Source organism: Chrysochloris asiatica, unplaced genomic scaffold (genome assembly GCF_000296735.1).
Source record: "Chrysochloris asiatica unplaced genomic scaffold, ChrAsi1.0 scaffold00034, whole genome shotgun sequence".
NCBI classification, from domain to species: Eukaryota; Metazoa; Chordata; class Mammalia; order Afrosoricida; family Chrysochloridae; genus Chrysochloris; species Chrysochloris asiatica.
The window spans coordinates 13568115-13586119 of record NW_006408552.1 but is presented as its reverse complement, the minus strand read 5'-3'; the positions used below and the strand labels follow the sequence as shown (position 1 = coordinate 13586119).

Here is an 18005-nt window from a genome sequence, read left to right as displayed (position 1 = left end):
GGTTCAAACCCACCAGCCACTCCTTAGAAACCCTATACACGGTTGCTATGAGTCAGAACTGACTCAATGGTAGTCAACTAAAATGAATTTATCATTCCTAAACAATCCTCTTTATCCACTGGTAACATTTGTGGCTCAGAAATGTATTTCGCCTGATACTGACGCAGCCACTCCAGCTTTCTGTGATTACAGTTAGTATGGTATATCTTTTCCAATACTTCTACTTTTCACCTATTTGTGAGTTTATTTTTTTAAAGTGGATTTACTGTGGACACATAGTTAAATCTGTATAGGAAACCCTTTACTGGGTCACAAAGAGTAAACTGACTCGACGGACCTTAGTAATATACATAGAGTCCGCCAGGATAATGTGCTAGACAACAAGGTCGGTTTGAACCACTAAGTCAGTGGCTCAAATCCACCAGCTGCTCCTTGATACCCTATACATGGCTGCTATGAGTCAGAACTGACTCCACAACACTAACAATACACACACACACACATATATACATTATTGTTGTTAAGTGCCGTCTAATCAGAAAAACCAATCAGTCGCTCCTTGGAAACCCTATACAGGGTCACTGTGTTGGAACCGACTTGACAGCACTTACCACACCACCACACACACCACTGCAATAAAGAGAGCTGCTCACATTTTTGGTTTCCCAGAGCACATAAAGTTACACTGGCACTAAGTGTGCAATAGCATGATGAAAACACTTTGGAATTTTCCGAGAGTGACCACAGTGGGGCACAGAGACCCAGAATGAGTGAGTACCCGCGGTTGGAAAGTGGTACGTGTTAATAGACTTGCTTGACACAGGGTTGCCACAGACATTCCATTTGTGAAACCCACCATATCTGCAAAGTAAAACAGAGCGCTTAAGGCGAGGTCTGCATCCACACATATCCATGTAAGCTGAAATGCTGACGTGTATCTGTGTTTGCATAGAGTGCTCATAACAGGAGTCCAAGTGCAGTAACAAGCCACAATTCTGACATCATCCACTTCACCAGTGCCAAGTCATCCTCCAGCAAACTGGGCCACCTGCTCGACATCAGCAGGATCAAGAAGTCAGAGGTACGTGTTACAACCAGTACCTGCAGTTAACAACAACTGCTTGGGATGCAGCAGCAAACAGAGTCCACTCTCTCCTGGGTTTTACCTGTTTACATGCTCCTGAAGAGAGACAACACACCAACAAAAGCACCCGTCCAAGGTATTTTCTCACTTAATGCCCCAAACAGCCTGCTGACTGGCCACAGAGAAGTTGCATCGGTAGTGGAGCCGGACTTTGTGGCCAGGTGGGGGGACTAAGAATTTACACTAGTTTCCACAATGCTAGTCAGTTTCACTTGTACCAGATACCTTAAGTGGTATGATGTGGAACGAAGGAAGTGAGGGAAGCTCTTTGGATGAGGTGGAGGGAAGTAGGAAGTAGCCTGGTAAGTATCTGCAGGCTGACCGACATGTGCAAAAGGCCCTGAGGTGGAGTGTGTCTGGGCTGTTGAAAGAAGTGTAGCTATGAGTGTGGCCCCAGTGGAGCAGGCCAGGGAGATGCCTGAATGAGACAGTGGGGACAGACCAGGAGGTGAGACCTGGCGGTTACCTGGATGAGTTGGATGGCCATCTTGGCAGGGTCACCAGGCTGATTGTGGCTGTGGGTCGACACACCAAGGAGGAAGTTTTAGGCCAGAGAAGATGGGAGTCCAGGTGCTCCAAAAGTGGGGCTTTGAGTGGAAAAGATAAAATGGAAATGATCTTAAGATTGGTGCTCTGAGTCACAAGCAGAACAGAGTTGCCGTGACGGGCAAGACTCAGGGAGGAACAAAAAAAAAAAAATTTTTTTTTTATGGGGTAGAGAATTAAGGAACCGGTTTCAGACATGTCTAAATCATAGACAGAAATGGTGGTGCAGTGGTTAAGCGTTCGGCTGCTAACAAAAAAGATCAGCAGTTTGAACCTATGAGTTGCTGTGTGGGAGAAAGATTCCAGACTTGGAAACCCTTTGGGGCAGTTCTGTACTGACCAGTAGGGTCACTATGAACTGACTAGATGACAGTGTGTTATTGTTATGTGGTAATTAAAGCCTTCTAAACATGAACATCCCCACACCACTACCAGATGCCATAGAGTTGGCTCCGGTGAACTGGGGTGTGTCATGGTAGAACTGCGTCCCACAGGTCTTTTGATGACTGAGTTTTCTGTCCTCATTTCCCGTGTTTGCAAACTCACCTACTCATTAAGTCTGAAGTCCTAGCGTTTCACAGTTTAATGGCTGATTTTTCATTAGTTTATCACCAGGCCTTTCTTCCAAGGTGCCTCTGGGTGAACTTGATTTTCTGGTCTTTCTGTTAGCATGGAACATGGAAACATTTGCACCACCCAGGGTCCCCAGTTAGTTGCCTACAATAAATATTCTCTCAACAAGCCCAGCAAAGGTTTCCAAATCTTTAGGTTTTTGGGGGGAAGGTGTTCCGTAGGCACAATGGTTTGGGCAACCATATCCTAAGAGTACAAGTATCAGCATTTTATGCAGGGTAAAACCAACAAGTACGCTCAAAGAGAACAGGCACATTAAAGCTTACCTAATTTGAGTTCTGGTGTGGGGCTGTGGATTAATGCGTCAGACTGGAAAGCCATTTTGAACTGCAAGGTTGGCGGTTCAAGCTCACCAGTCACTCCTTGGAAACCCTATGCAGGGTCGCTATGGGTTGGAACCAACTTGATGGCACTTAACAACAACATTAACAATCATTTATAAAATAAAAAACTCATCTTCGTCCATAATAGTGAGACACAAATATTTTGCTTTACGATTTTTTTTTTCCTATACACAAATGGCCAAGATCAAGAAGTCTGTAAGTGAAGAAAAAGTTTCCAGAATGAGTTTTAAACTTGGAGGAAAAGACATTTCCCATTTTTCATCTCAAGTTGGTGAGTATCTTAACAGACTCTTAGTATTTGCAAACCTTTACTTTCAAGCGTATAGCCCTCCTGCTGTGGTGTCAATTCTGACTCATAGTGACTCTAAGGGACAGCATTGAACTGCTCCATAGGGCTTCTGACACGAGCAGAAAGCCTCATCTTGCTCCTGGAGCAGCTGGTGGGTTTGAACTGCCAACATTGTGTTTTGCAACCCAGTGCTTAACTAATTTTGCCACCAAGGTTCCTTAATGTTGTTATGTGCATGTTAAGCGCCACCGAGTTGGTTCCAACTCACAGCGATCCTGTATAGGGTTTCCCAGAAGCAGCTGGTGGGTTTGAACTGCCATCCTTGTGGTTAGTAGTTCAGTGCTTATTTTACAGCACTATAACCGGGCCCTTCAAAGGGCATAAGGTCTATAGAATTTGATCACCATCTCATTTTACAAAGCTGCTTCCAATTCTCTGGCTGGTTTGATGGAGTTAACTTTCAAAGCATTATCTTGCTGAGTTGAACCAACCCTCACCCTGTCAGTGCTCCCTCCCCCTGGGCTCTAGTGCTGTCCGCCCTCCACCCCCACCTGACAGGGCTCATCTTATTGTGCTTTGCAGATACGCTTTCTTTCACAAATGGAAGGTTTGTAGCAACCCTGGGCTGAGCAAGTCTGTGGAAGCTATTTTCCAGTAGTGTGTGCTTACCTTTATCTTTATGCCTGTGCCCCATTTGGCTGTTCTTGCAATATTTCCAATGTTTGCTATTGCGCACTGAAAGAGACCACGGTAGAGTGTGCAGGTAACTTTTATGTGGACGGGAAGTCCTTTATGGCCACACTTGCTGTGTGAGCTCTCTGAGGTCCACCTGCATGCCCTTCCAAAGCCACCTTCTCCCTTGAAAGTCGCATCCCCTTTGCTCTGGCTAAAAACAGCAAGCAAACCCTTATTCATCCCTTGTATAATCAGTAGCTATTGAGTTGATTTCTACTCACGGTGACCCTGTGTGTGCAGAGTAGAGATGAGCGCTCCATAGTGTTATGAAGGAAGTACATCCTCAGGCCTTTCTTCCTGAGTGAGTTCAAACCACCAACCTTTCAGATAGTAGCCGAGCACGTAACTGATTGTGTTACTCCGGGGCTAGTGAAAACAACAAGCAGCAAATTCTGATTCAGTCCCCTGGTACTCCTCTTCACATCACTCCTAGAGTGGCCCATCTGTCCCTGCAGACTCTCATTTCCTCACCTCCCGCTCAACTCCTCAGCAAGCCACTGTGGCTCCAGGTCACTTTCACTACCATTAGAAGTGACAGTGTTGTGTGCTGCGTCAGAACTGACTTAACGGCACCTAACAATATAACCTCCACTGCTGATTCCCACGCATGGTGACGCCAGGTATGTAGAGTACGGCTGTGTGCCACAAGGCTTCCAGTGGTTATATTCTATAGTAAGTATAACTGTGCGTACTGACTGCACTGCAGAGACTCCTTCCTTCCTCCTCCAGGTCACCCAGAGCTTCTGTGCCGGACCCCACCCTACTGGCCTCCTTACAAACACCCCTCTCTTGAGCGTCCGGGGCCTAACAGGCTCCTGGTGCACCCCCTTTGCTGGCAATGCTGTCTGTGGGGGACTTGCTAAATGGTGAATTCCTCAAGGCTGTCTCCTCCTCTCAAAGTGGCCATGGGAACCCACGTGCTGTGCTCTCCTACAACCAATCACTGCAATCAAGTTGATTCTGACTCACACATATCCCAGATTGGGTTTCTGAGACTCAATCCTTAAGGAGCCGACAGCCTCATCTTGCAGTCCAACACTCACCTCCTGCCTGCCTCTAGCACTCCTTTCCAGTACAGAAAGCTGGCCTTTACAGCTTGGCCCCCTCAGGGAGCTGCTTGAGCTCTCAGCTCCCCTTCACTGAGGAGCTTCTTGCAAAATTGTGTGCACAGGTCTCCTCCGACCCATCTCCCATTTCTCTTGACTTTTCTCCAAGTGGGTGCTGGCCTCACAACGGTGGCTCCTCTTCATCAACAGTGAACTTATGCTTTGTCTCCTCTGATAAGCCTGCCCCACCAGGCCATCTCTCAGAGTTGTGAACACCATTGTTGTAGTAAAGTGCCATCGAGTTGATTTCGGTTCATAGCAACTCCACGTGACAGTCGAACTGCCTTGCCTCCTTGTTTTCAGGCATTTCAGGAGTGCATAAATGAAAGGCACATGTCAAATCATTTGTCCCAGAGAAGTTCCTAGCTTAACTATAGCTTAATCTGAGGGTGGAGAATGGCACAAAATATGGGGTCTTACATTTCTTCTCTTTTGTCTATCCTGCCTACTCCTACTCCAGTGGAGTGAAGATTCCACATAACTCTGTCTTGGGGCCTTTCGTCTTCCATGTTTAACATACAAAAGGGCTATAGAAAGTCTGTGGGAAAATTCCAGGATCTTTTCCTTCCGTTTTTTCCACCTTTTTGAAAGCCTTCAAATCTTAAGGACACCACGAAATGATCAACAAAACTGATCTGGAAAGCTTTAATTTCCAGTGAAGGAATACAGCAAGTATTATTTTGGAAAATGAAAATAACTCCATAAACATAAAACTTACTAATTTGTAGCCTGAAGTGTAACATTTGGCACCAACTCAAAGCCTGCAGCACATCTGGAAGCTGCCTCAAAATCCAATGGCAAGGATGATAGTGGATTACATCACTTTGATGAAGGAGGAGACATGCCTTGTAAAGAAGGACAAGGTATGTCGAATATCATCTAACCATGTGAAAAAGAAAAACAGAACCAACAGCACTGTACCCACACAACAGACACCCACCAATCATGAAGACTCTGCTCTTCCAAATATTTCTTGGAGAAAATCAAATTGCATTTCTAAGAACATTTAGGAGATTGAAATAGCTGAACCATGGCCAAGCTATCACCAAAGAAAATTTCCATCATGAAATGTTTTCATTAGTAAGTGTAAGATGTCGTATTAAGCTAAAACATTCTTTAGCCCCAGAAGGTCAAAAGTAGAATAACAAAACAAAGGAAAGCAAGAGAAAGGCATTCACAAAATAAACTCATAGATTATGTATTGGAAAACCAAAACAGGACAATTGATTGTTCAAAAAAACTAGTTCTTAAGTACAAAGATAAGCAAACTAGGCACCCTCAACCTAGTGTAATCATAAACAAACTGAGTAAGCATACGTAGGCTTATTATGAAGGGAAAAGTGGACACCCACAGCTGAACTTTCCTTGTAAATACAGTGAGTGAATGCTGAGTATAGTGCTACATTTGAAACACTGGAAACTAATTTCAAATTTTCTCGCAAGATGGTAATAACAAAGGTAGAACCAATGACCTCAGGGAATGTTACTTCTCAGAACAATGGATCATATGAGATCAAAATGGCAGTGTTTGCCCCCAAGCAAAGTTGAGAAGAGCAAGACAGGACAAATGGAAATGGATGGAAATGCCTTTGAATTATGGTGCTGGTGAAAAATACTGAATATGAGGGCTTCAAAAAGTTGATAGAAAATTTCCGTTATCTTTTACCTCCATTTTCCCATGATCTTTTTGAAGCCTCCTCATATACAACAGAATATCAGAGGAACAAGGCGCTCTGATATCATAGTGGTTACGAATCAGGCTGCTAACCTCAAAGTTGGCAGTTTGAAACTGCCAGCTGTTCCATAGGAGAAAGATGAGACTTTCTGCTCCCGTAAAGATTTACAGCCTCGGAAACCCTGTGCAGGGTCACTATGAGTCGGAATCGACACCACGGTACTTAACAACAACAGAACTTGAGTTACTAAGGACTTTTTTTTTAAAGTTACAAACATTTGAGATGACACTGTGCCCATTCTCAGCAGCTCCCCAGGTCTAATTTATAATGCATCAGACACACCTATTTTACCTATAAAGCAACCATCCCTACCACAGGTTTAGAACATCATTCCAGAAAGTTCTCTTGTGCTCCTTTGCAGCCAATTCCATTCTCATCTCTTCTCCCAAGCAACCAATTTTCCACTTTCTCTCCATGGATGTACCTTTCCTAGGCATATCCTAACCTAAGGAGCCCTGGTGGCAGAGTGCTTAAGCGCTCAGTTACTGACCAAAAGGCCAGCAATTTGAATCCACTAGTACAGGGTCGCTATGGGTCGGAACCGACTCGACGGCACTTAACAACAACAAGCTGCTCCAAGGAAAATGATGTGGCAGTCTGCTTCCGCAAAGATTCATACCCTTGGAAACCCTGTGGGGAAGTTCTACTCTGTTTATAGGGTCGTTGAGTCAGAATTAACTTCACAGCAATGGGTTTTGGTTTGGGATGTATCATATGAATGGAATAATATACCATGTTTTTAGAATCATATAAAAGTCCTCTGCATCGGGCTTCCTTCACTCATAATTATGTTGAGGTTCATGCATGCTGTAGCATGTATTTCCTTTTAGTTGCCAAATAGCATTCTGTTGTATGGACACACTACATTTGTGTTGTTTCCACTTTTTGGTGATTGTGAATAAGACACCTATGAACATTCATGGATAAGTCTGTGTATGGACAGATGTTTTCATTTCTCTTGGGTATGAACCTAGGAGTGGAATTGCTGGGTCATACGGAGTCCTGGTGAGGCACTGTAGGGTAAGCACTGGACTGCTAACTGCAAGGTTGGTGGTTCAAACCCACCAGCCACTCCTTGGAAATCCCATACAGTATGGCTATGAGCTGGAACCAACTCAACGGCACTAAACAACAATGGCAAACTCAGGAATTGCCAAATTCTCCAAACTTGCTGGGACCATTTTAGACATCAGTAATATGTAAGGGCTAGTTTTCCCCTATGCTCTCCAACTCTTAGAACATCAGTTTGAAAAATCTTTTTTGTTGTTGTTGTTGTTGTTACATTGAGTCCTGAGTAATGGTCTTCTTTATGAGACCCAAGTTTTGCAGATCTTTTGTCTCAGATGGTGACTTGTCATCTTTGTAATATGTAAGGAGGTCATTGGTCTTTGCATATGTGGTTTTTGGGGAAACAGTAAGCAAGCTACTGAGGCCTAACCGTACTAAGTGCCTGTACTCCATACATCCACGTATCATATGTATAGTCTTCAAAACATGACAGAGAAATTGCAATGAAAACGAGGGCACTGAGATGTTAGCTTGCTGGCAGAACACAGCTAGGAAGTGGCAGAGTGGGGTCCCTGAGTTTAACACGTTTGGCCAATAATGATATAGCACCCAGAAGCCCGAGGCCGGGCATCATGTACCTTCTGGTGTAGCTCTCTTGTCCCAGGCCTTGCGCCGACCACAGGTTATGTTCACACTCTGGGACCCAGGAGTCCATGTGGGAAGCATACACACACAGGTTCCATTAAACCTGGTGCTGCAAAGTTGATTCCAACTGCTAGTGAGCCTCCAGGGCACAGCAGAACTGTTCTATGGAGCTTCCAAAGCTGGTAATCATTAAGAAAGCAGACTACCTCATTTGTCTCCTTCTAAGCGGCTAGTGGGTTTGAACCCTCAACCTTTCAGTGAGCACCCCACTACAGCCCCCAGAGCAGGATCCATATGTTCTTATACAGTAGGAATGACATCAAATTTCTTCCTGTTACTCTTCCACATGGGCTGGTGGCTCCCGGGACGGAAGATAAAACCAGGGGGAGGATCGTTCACAGACTCCTACTTTCTGCAGCAGCTGTTCCGGTGGAGTCGCCCGAGCTAGAACCTTACAGTTAAGGCTGTGGTCTCCCAAGATCCCGGGTCCTGTGGCTACCGCAGAACTACCCAAAACATTACCTTCCCAGAGTCAACGATGGTAAACATTTTCCAAACTGAGCATATTTTGGCCTTCGTAAATGAGATGCAGGACCGCAGGTGGTACAACGGTTAAGCACTTGGCTGCTGATCCACGGGTCAGGGGTTCAGACCCTGACTCGGGTTATGGGAGAAGACTTGGCGATTTGCTTCTGTAAAGACAGCATGAAAGCGAGAAGCAGCTCCTTGCCAAGTCAGTCACGTTCCGTTTTCAAAGTTAAAATCTTGTAAATATTATTTTTAAATGAATACAGGTTTAAAGATGGGCGCAAAAATGGTCACAGCAGTGATGTGCTACGCCATCTCTGACCCATGTCATGTGGTCAGTTTCCTCATCACAGGCCTGTGAGGGACAAGGGCACTCAGAGGGTTAGATGTCTTCTCACTAAGTGCAGATGTCGGCACTGACAGCTCAACATGGACCCCACAAGTCCTGGGGGCTGGTGCTCACAACTGTTTTGATTGAACTCTATTCCAGACAAACGTGAAAAATCCAAGGATGACCAGAAGGAAAAACTGAACATGTGGGTCACCCACCTGTATGTTTTCTTTGTGAACACGCTCTTCCAGGCGTTCAAACATGAAGAGATGCTGAAGGAGAAGATAAAGGAAAACAGGCTACGTGATGACACACTGGCTCAACAAAAGAGAGTCGAGAACGATGAGCTGGAAGCCAGGTGACTTTAACAAAGCCCAAATCCTGCCTCCTCCACGAGCTCGGTTTGCTTTCTCTCTGGTTTTCTGTAGCTGCCGGAAGCATCCAGAGAGAGTGGGGCCATTATAAATACACAACTAAGGTTGTCCTAAGGGAGCTCTGGTAGTGTAGTTATTAAAATCGGGCTGCTCATCTCATGGTCAGCAGTTTGAAACTACCAGCTGATCCACGGGAGAAAGATGAGGCTTTCTGCTCCAGTAAAGATTTACAGCTTTAGAAACCCTGTACAGGGTCGCTATGGGTTGGAACTGACTCCACAGCACAGAACAAGAAGAAGGTTGTCCTGGCCTCTGACGGTTCTGACAGGTGGTAATTCCCGTGAGGAACCCTGTCTGTATCTAGCTCCTCTCTCCAGGTAGGCTGAGGTGGTGACGATGTCTGTGAAGAGATGTGGCCCAGCGTATGAGCTGCAGGCCTCTGCTGCCTGAGTTCAAGTCCCAGCCCCGCCACTGAGCATGTGGGTGACCACAGACAAGTTCCTTCAGTTTCCCCAGCTCTAAGATGGGGACACAAGAGTCGGCATAGACTCGAGCCAAACTCATTAGATTCAAGGGTGAAGTGACCTAATAAGGAGCCCTGGTGGTATAGTGGTTAAAGCGCTAGGCTGTGAACTCTGAAAGGTGGTTTGAGCCTTCCAGCCACTCATCAGTAGAAAGATATGGCCATCTGCTCCACAGAGATGGCAGCCTAGAGAAGCCCACGGGGCTGGGTATTTTGGGTGCAAGTGAGCTGGTATGTGCATAGCTTCCAGAACAGTGCCCGGCACACGTTAGCAGCAGGCAGTGCTCGGGTCTCCCTGACAAGCCAATCCAGAGCCTGCTGGCCTACTGAATAGATAGAGCGAGCACACTGTATCTAAGGAAAAGCACTGCGGAGCTGCTAAGTTCTCACAGAGCAAAGTGGCTCATGGGTCACTTTAGATCCAGGAACATTTCATTTCTGTCTAAACAGAGCATCAGTGTCCCCAGGTAGTGTAATTAAACACTTGCCTACCTGAGATTGGAGGTTTGCGCCTACCCAGAAGTGACCTGTAAGGAAGGTCTGGCAATCCATGTCTAAGAAAATCAGCCACATGGAAAACCCAGTGGAATATAGCTCTGCTCTGAGACACACGGGGTTGCCATTAGTTGGGGTCTTGATGGCAACCAGTTGTTGGTTTAGATATAGCATTGCCTTTTATTTCAAGCAAAAGGGTTGGTTCCATTTACAAAGAAATTTCAAGTACAGGTGTGGACTGGTTTACATTCTGTGCAACATAAAAACAGGTTTTGAAATTTTAAGGAGAAACAAAAGATACTTTGCTTGTGTTTGCTCTTAGGTTGAATATCTTGAGAGAGGAAGAGGCCAAAAGACAAGACTATGATGTCGACATCACTGTGATAAAGGAACCGATAGATGCCTCCTCCTCACTCTTGACCCCAAGCCCTCCTAAAGAGGACACAGGGGCCCAGACCAGCAAGTCCTTGACCAGTAAGAAAAAGAAAAAGTAAAGGCTACATAGTGACACATATCAGTCTCAAGAACTAGCCAATGGATAAGACGCTGAGAACCACAAACATGGGGACCAACTTGACTGACCAATAAAATCGCCTGTGTTTTATGTCTTACTTGGTTATTTTTTGATTTACTGCTACCATGGCCCATTTCGGTTCACGTGTTCTAGATGGATGAAGAGCCCTGGTGGCTCAACGGTGAAGCACTCACCTGCTACCTAAGACTGGCAGCCTAGGAAACTCTGGGGCGGTTCTCTGCTGTCCCGTGGGGTCTCTAGACACATGTGTAGGCCACTGGAACTGCAGTTTCAACGCTGAGCAGAATGTGTGTACTAAAGGAGCGTCTGTGAAATGTACAAGGGGGATTCAATAAGTTTGTGGGGAACTCTATTATCTTTTAATTCCACCCTTTCCACAAACCTTTGGGAGCCTCCTCATATGTTTTAAGAAAACCAAAGTCTAGTTCTAGTGATAAGTTCAAAAGAAAGCAAGCTCTGGACAATGTGTGATGAAACATTTCTTCAGACACCTGTACTTTCTGTGCCAGAAACATCGTCTCTACTGCCAACCACTTGAGTTCAGCCCTGCCTGTCTCTCCAACTACCCATGTCCAAACCTGTCCTCAGCTACCACCTGTCCATCTGTGTAGTCCAACCTTGCTGGTCTCTTAAACACCACATGTCCCTCTAACGTCCTGCATCCGAACCTGCCTGTGCTCGTATACCTCCTGTGCCTCTGTGGTCTGAACCTGCCTGTCTCTCCAGCCACCCATATCTGAAGCTGCCTATCCCTCCAACTACCCACATCCAAACCTGCTTGTCCTCCAACACCACATGTCCCTCTAACCACCCACACATTAACCCAGTCTGCCCCTCATATGCCACCTATCCCTCCAACCACATGCATCTGAACCTACCTGTCCTTACATATTGTACCCTCGGTCCCTCACCTACCACCTGCATCTCCCCTCCGTCGCTACCACCTCTAACTTGGCCCTTTCCTTGGGCCTCTCACACAAATCCCCACAGCACTGCTCACTCTGTTTAAAAAAGACAAAACACCAACAGTAACTCTGAGCAGCAAGAAGATGAGGAGCAGCGGGTTATATGAACACATGGAGTCTCTGTTGGAAACTTTGATCATTCATAGCATGTTGAAACATCAGGGTCGCCAAAGAATAAAAACACAATCTCTTAACTTCTAAACTAGCAGGAGGAATACAGATATTTATCAATTCAACAAAAGGCTGGTATAAAAGCACAAAACAACAAAGGAAAATGATAAACAGAAACACAAGCATGTGGGATGTGTGCAAATGTATCCGTCACCATCAATGTAAGCTGATGAGATGCACCTACCATTCTCAAAAACCAAACAAAACCAGAGATCATTGATTTTATCAGCCAACATTTACCTAGCTACTCTTTAGATCAGAAACATCTTACATATAACCACACAGAGAAGTTTAAAAAAAGAAAAAAAAGACAGAAAAAGATGTTCTAGGAAAATGAAATTTAAGGTAACTGGACTAGCAAGCAATATTAACAACATACAAAAATGAATTTCAGGCAAACGTTTGCATGGTAGAGCTAAAAAAGAAGATAATTAAGAGCCAACCAACAGGAAGAAACAGCATCCAACTACAGTGTAAACGTCAGCCTTGTAAAACGCTGTGATTACAGGGAAATAAGGAGCTCTGGTAGCGTAGTGGTTACGAATCGGGCTGCAAGCAGCAAGGTCAGCAGTTTGAAACTACCAGCTGTTCCGCGGCAGAAAGATGAGGCAGTTTTGCTCCCGTAAAGATTTACAGCCTCGGAAACCCTGCACAGGGTTGCTATGAGTCGGAACCAACTCCACGGCACATAACAACAACAACAACAACAACAAATCATCACTAGGGAAAGAACAGATCAGGAGGATAAAAAATACGAAGAGTTAAGTAGCAAAATGAACAAGTTTGAACTAATACGTAAATAAGCATACTTCAGTTTACCGCGCTTCATGGATTCTGAGTGTTATACGTACTGAAGGTTTGTGCCACTCTGCATCCAGCACTTCTACTGGCATCGTTTTCCCAATAGCATGTGCTTACTTCACATCTCTGTGTTGCATACTGGTCATTCCTATTACCTTTCAAGCTTTATCTTCATAGACGGCAGTCTGAGGTAATCATAACGTTTATTTGCACTGGGAAACCAAATGTGTGTGCAACTCGCTTGGGGGTGACATTTGCTTGACTGCAGTGGTCTGGAACTGAGGCCGTGCTATCTCCAAAGTCTGCCTACATTCAGAAACCAGAATGTGAGAAAGAACAGTCTCTGACCACATTTTTGGTTTAGAAGTGCAACAATTTCCAAGGCTCCATTGTAGACCACGATCTCCGTACAGTCCAATCAGTTAGCAGTCGACAAAGAACACATGAGAGTCAGTAGTGCCCAATAAGACTGGGAACAGATTATGGGGTATTAACGTGTGGGTTAGCAGGAAATCACAGTGAACTTGTGAACAGTTCAAGACTGAATGGCAAGGAAGCTACTACAAACCATTGTAAAGTCTGTCCTTGGATGGCCCATGAAGGTTCAGAGGAGGGGTCTACTCTTCAGGTTGGGGTGCATCCAGTTATCTAGAACACTTGAAGTCATCACAAACACTCCTGGCTGCTTTTCATTCCAACATTGGGATGCTAGGATTGCCAGAAGCCAGGGGAAGTGGGGTACAGTTCACCCAGACGTCACATCGCCTATAAAGAAGGCACATGGAGTTACATACAGATGCTTAGAGTTCTACCGAAACACTTACCTTTACACCACAGGTGGGACATTCTCAGGAAGTAGTTTGGGGTTTATATCGTCTAAAATCTCTTCAGTATTTATGCCAAGAAGTCTAACCATGATTTTGGGCCCATGACACTCCTTATTCACCACTTCAAGTCTAGTGAAGACAGGGGAAGGGACCCCAGCTGTGAGACATGACAAGGGCTAAGAGACAGAGGGGGGTTACAACCCCAGGTGTGAGGCAGGGACCAGCCACCAACAGGCAACGGGAGACAGACAAAACGCAAAATCAGATTTTTAAAAACTTTAACAATTTATTAGCCTTATTTCCCAGTAAAATATTCACATAATGTCAAAAGGATGGAATGGTAAGAGATGGCGTAGGCTACCTTGAATTCCACATAAATATTTAAAATCTAAAAATCTCCGGGAGCCTCAGTTTAGAAACTGAGTAGAAATCGGATTCTTTCAAGCAAGTATTGCTTTACTCTTGTCGTTAATCCAGCCACCAAAGAGGCAATGGTAAACCAAAGGTTGGCTAAGCTAGAGATCTTTCCAGGGACCCGCATCTCAGTCAATCCAAGAAAAATATATTATTGAACTGTGTTGCACAAAGCTTCTTGACTTCTTCTGCAAAAGAAACAGAAAAAGACAATGAGTAAGAAATCGTGAAAATCACTAAAAAGATTCTGTAGTAACTATTGTCCCTTCAACTCTTCTGGAATAGATACTCGTAAATGAAGATAAACACACATAACACATGTCTACATTGTTTTGGACCTTAAATCTCTAAAGCCTAGGTAAGAAATGTTAACAGACACAACAGAAAAGATCAAAAGAACAAACCCGTGAGACTTCAATATAATTTAACACACTGAACCAAAGCTTCTTTGGGTGCTGAACAAACCTTAAAACCAAGTACCAATGTGGCTAAGACATCTGTGTGTTAGGGGACAGGGAAGTCAGAATCTAAAATGCAGTTATTCTTGAAAAATCAGATGTGTCAACACAAACACTCTACTCATAAGCCTGAATTGGACATCAAATGATCTCGGGAGGTACAAATTATCTTGATTTTATCAACTTTTATATCAGGTACATATCTACTTGATATGATTAAAATATATAATTATTAATACAAGTTTTACTGCCAAGAATGATACTGCTACCCATAAAATGTCCTACCCATATAAAATGTTTTAGAAGATACAAGAGAAAAAAAGGTTCACACCTAACTGTGTACAGTTTGCATTTAGATGTGTTTCAAATCCACCCCTCCTTACTCCTTGTCTACAAGTAAGGCCGCAAAAGGGCCCACGGGAAGGCGGGGCCACCATTTTCTCCATGGCAACAAAGTTGTAAGGATCACAGGCAAAGCAAGTGTTCTGATCACACAGAACACTGGAGGCCAAGACTGACAGCTCTGGATGAAAGAAGGAAGAAAAATTCTACAGCAGTATACTGCTGCTGTGCCCCAGGTCTAGTGAGAACCTGCCCTAGGAGCCTGGTAGCTCTGCATACAAATGATATATTTTGATCACAATAGGAAACATTTAAAAGGACATTCTTATACATAGTAATGTAAAGCCATGGGATTTTTTTTTCTTTTAGCACTGTTTTAGAAAAACATTTTTTCTTTTTCTTTTGACCATTGTCAAGTTTCCTGTGCTTACTTCTTCTGCTTCAGCGAAGTTTGCCTAATGCTCTGCTACAGGAAAGCATGCCATGGATTAAATGCTGGTGTCCTTATCTGTTTGAAACCTCAACCACAATGATGTGTGCTATTTACATTTCTTAATACACTGAAAAGACAATTTAAACAAATAAACAACACCAGTAGCATTAAAATTCTGCTCAAGTACCAAATTCCATTTACCATTTACTTCAATCAGGTTTGCATTTTTTTGGTTCAAAATAACATATAGCTCCCGCTGATCAGACTTTTTCCCAACAACCCAATAATCACTCATCGCTTTCACGATAATTTCTTCATCTTCATCCACTCTGTAAGACAAGAGTTTCAAAATGCAATTGTTTAATAGATGCCGCAACCAAACTAGGGAAAACAAACATTCTACACCAAAAGTTGGGGAAGCTGCAATCACTAGCAAAGTTTGGTGAGTCGGCCGATCACATGTGAGTGGCCAGTCAGTCGTGAGTTGACTGGCTATGGTGCCCATGAAGACAGTCAAGCTCAGTACTTGAAGCGGGGCTTTGGGTCCCTTGGTTTTGAAAGAGATGCCTTGAATGGATCCTTTCTGACTAGGAGAAGGTACAGCTGAATCAAGGAGTTGGGAATATTACCTAGTGAAATCACTGTTGATGTCACCTAGAATCTTCATGAGATCTGGATGAACGGACGTAAGTGACACACTGGGTGTTTTCCTCATGTGAATTGTACTTTTCTCGGCTAAATTCATGTGGTTGAAGTAGATAAATTTAAACTGGGGTTCTTTTTCAGACCTGTGGAACGGGGGGAGGAAATGTCAATGAAATTGTAGATCCTGAAAAGGTAATTATCCAAATGATACAAGTATTTTGTTAACACATTAAAAGCCTGCAGTACACAGTGAATGATTCAGTAAGGCTCTTGGACCCAAAGTCTTTGTAACTTCCCCCAAACGACTTTTTCCCTGATGGGTCTGGCAAACAGAAGACAAGGGAAGGTGCTGACAAAGATTCTGTTGTGAGTGGTTACTAACAGTTCATTTTGATTGTTGAACCCTAGGAATCTAACATGGGCATAAAAAGCATCATCTCAGAAGCAGGAGGGGGAATCTCACTACTATAAAAGAAGAGCCTGAAGTGGAGCGTGTCCTTTTGACCCCAAGATCCCTGTGCACTGAACCTCCTGGACCCAGGGACAGAAAGTTGTGACACTGAGATAGAGTGGCGAGCAGCAGCAGAAGAACCAGGGCCAGAGTCCGAGGCAGGGTGGCAGACTTCCCAGTAAGTAAATGACATCAGGTAGTAGGTTCATTCGTGGAGTGGCTGCCTGCAGGCACTCAATCATGGGAGCTAGGTGTGCTGACTCATGGAGCTAGAGCGTAGTGCCTTTGGATTGAGATTTATAGGGGAGTGGAATGCCCTTAGAACATTTATCAGCAATCCTGAAAGAGCAGCTGGTGGGGTTTGAACCACAGACCTTGTGGTTAGCAGTCAAGTGCTGATCTTATAGTACCACACCAGGACTTCATACGCACATAACTCTAGCAAAAAGCCGAAACGACTTAATATTCCTAATATCTGTATTTCTGAATTGTTCAGAAAATTAATGGCAATAAATTATGTTTAAAAAAGCAAAAATGTGAAAGATTTCAAGTAGAAAAATAATCAAGGTCCTCTTCATATTAGTAGACACCAAAGCCCAAACAAGTGTACTGCATACCATTCTTTATAGGGTTCGTTTCAATTTCACAAGGAACTTATCATACTAAATTTATGAACAAAGGTTAAACCCCAGACATTAACTTTATAATATAGAAGACATGTGTATGAACTTCGATTAAATTTACAGTCCACACATCAAGATGAACAGGATGGTGAGGCAGAAACAAGTCTTCACACAGTGTAAGCGGGCTTCCAAAAGTTGTGAAAAAATTGAGTTAAAAGATAATGAGCTACCTAAAATGAGGGGGCAATAAAGGTACAAAGTGATTGGCTTACAAGTTTTCAAGAGGAAGTTTAGTTTAAGAGTGTGCAAGGGGGGAGAACAAACAAGATGGTAGATCTGGTGGCAGTGCAGTAAAGGAGCTCCGCCAACAACAACACAAAATACCCAACCAAGCAGACTCAGGGGATGGTTCCAAAACTCTGAACCACATAGAAAGGAATATTTAGAAGGTTGGAAGGCTCACATTAGGGGAATTTGTGACAGAAGCAAGAAATCCATTGCTTTCTAGTTCATGATGCTCAGCTGCTCCAGGAGCCGCCATCTTGTGTGAGACCAAGCAAGGGAAGGATCGGAGGAGCCACAGACGCCTGGCAGAACCACAGAGATAATGGTGTGGACATTCTTTTCTTTTGGTATCTGTTCATTGGTCCCTTGCTGTCTGCGCACCTCCATTCTGGTGACTATAGGGGTGCCTGAGCTAGTGGACACCCCAGCCCCACCCTCGGAGGCTTCTACTATGCAAGCGCACAGATATACTTGAAATTTAAAGAGACAGTTTCCAATTAAAACCAAATGGCCACAGCCAGCCCTGAACTGTTTACAATTAGAAAAAAGGCCTGAACGGGGATTGTGGAGTGGGACAAGCAGACAAAAAAAGGAAACAGGCTGAAAATTAAATCCTAA

The 18005-nt window shown here is 44.1% G+C and overlaps 2 protein-coding genes across 2 annotated transcripts in view; one reads left to right on the top strand and one right to left on the bottom strand.

The window, feature by feature from the left end:
- RSPH10B (radial spoke head 10 homolog B (Chlamydomonas)) overlaps positions 1–10931 on the top strand; it is a 99349-nt gene extending 88418 nt beyond the window's left edge. Inside the window, exons 16-19 of the mRNA XM_006859757.1 lie at positions 953–1087; positions 2851–2938; positions 9205–9403; positions 10760–10931. Coding sequence (XP_006859819.1) covers positions 953–1087; positions 2851–2938; positions 9205–9403; positions 10760–10931 — 594 coding nt within the window. The remainder of the gene's footprint in view (positions 1–952; positions 1088–2850; positions 2939–9204; positions 9404–10759) is intronic.
- A 3343-nt stretch (positions 10932–14274) lies between these two features.
- The window catches only part of CCZ1B (CCZ1 vacuolar protein trafficking and biogenesis associated homolog B (S. cerevisiae)), a 39730-nt gene continuing 35999 nt past the window's right edge, over positions 14275–18005 (bottom strand). Inside the window, exons 13-15 of the mRNA XM_006859756.1 lie at positions 16013–16171; positions 15585–15712; positions 14275–14338 (exon numbers count right to left, since the gene is read on the bottom strand). Of these exons, the coding sequence (XP_006859818.1) occupies positions 14283–14338; positions 15585–15712; positions 16013–16171 (343 nt within the window). The 3' untranslated portion in view covers positions 14275–14282. The remainder of the gene's footprint in view (positions 14339–15584; positions 15713–16012; positions 16172–18005) is intronic.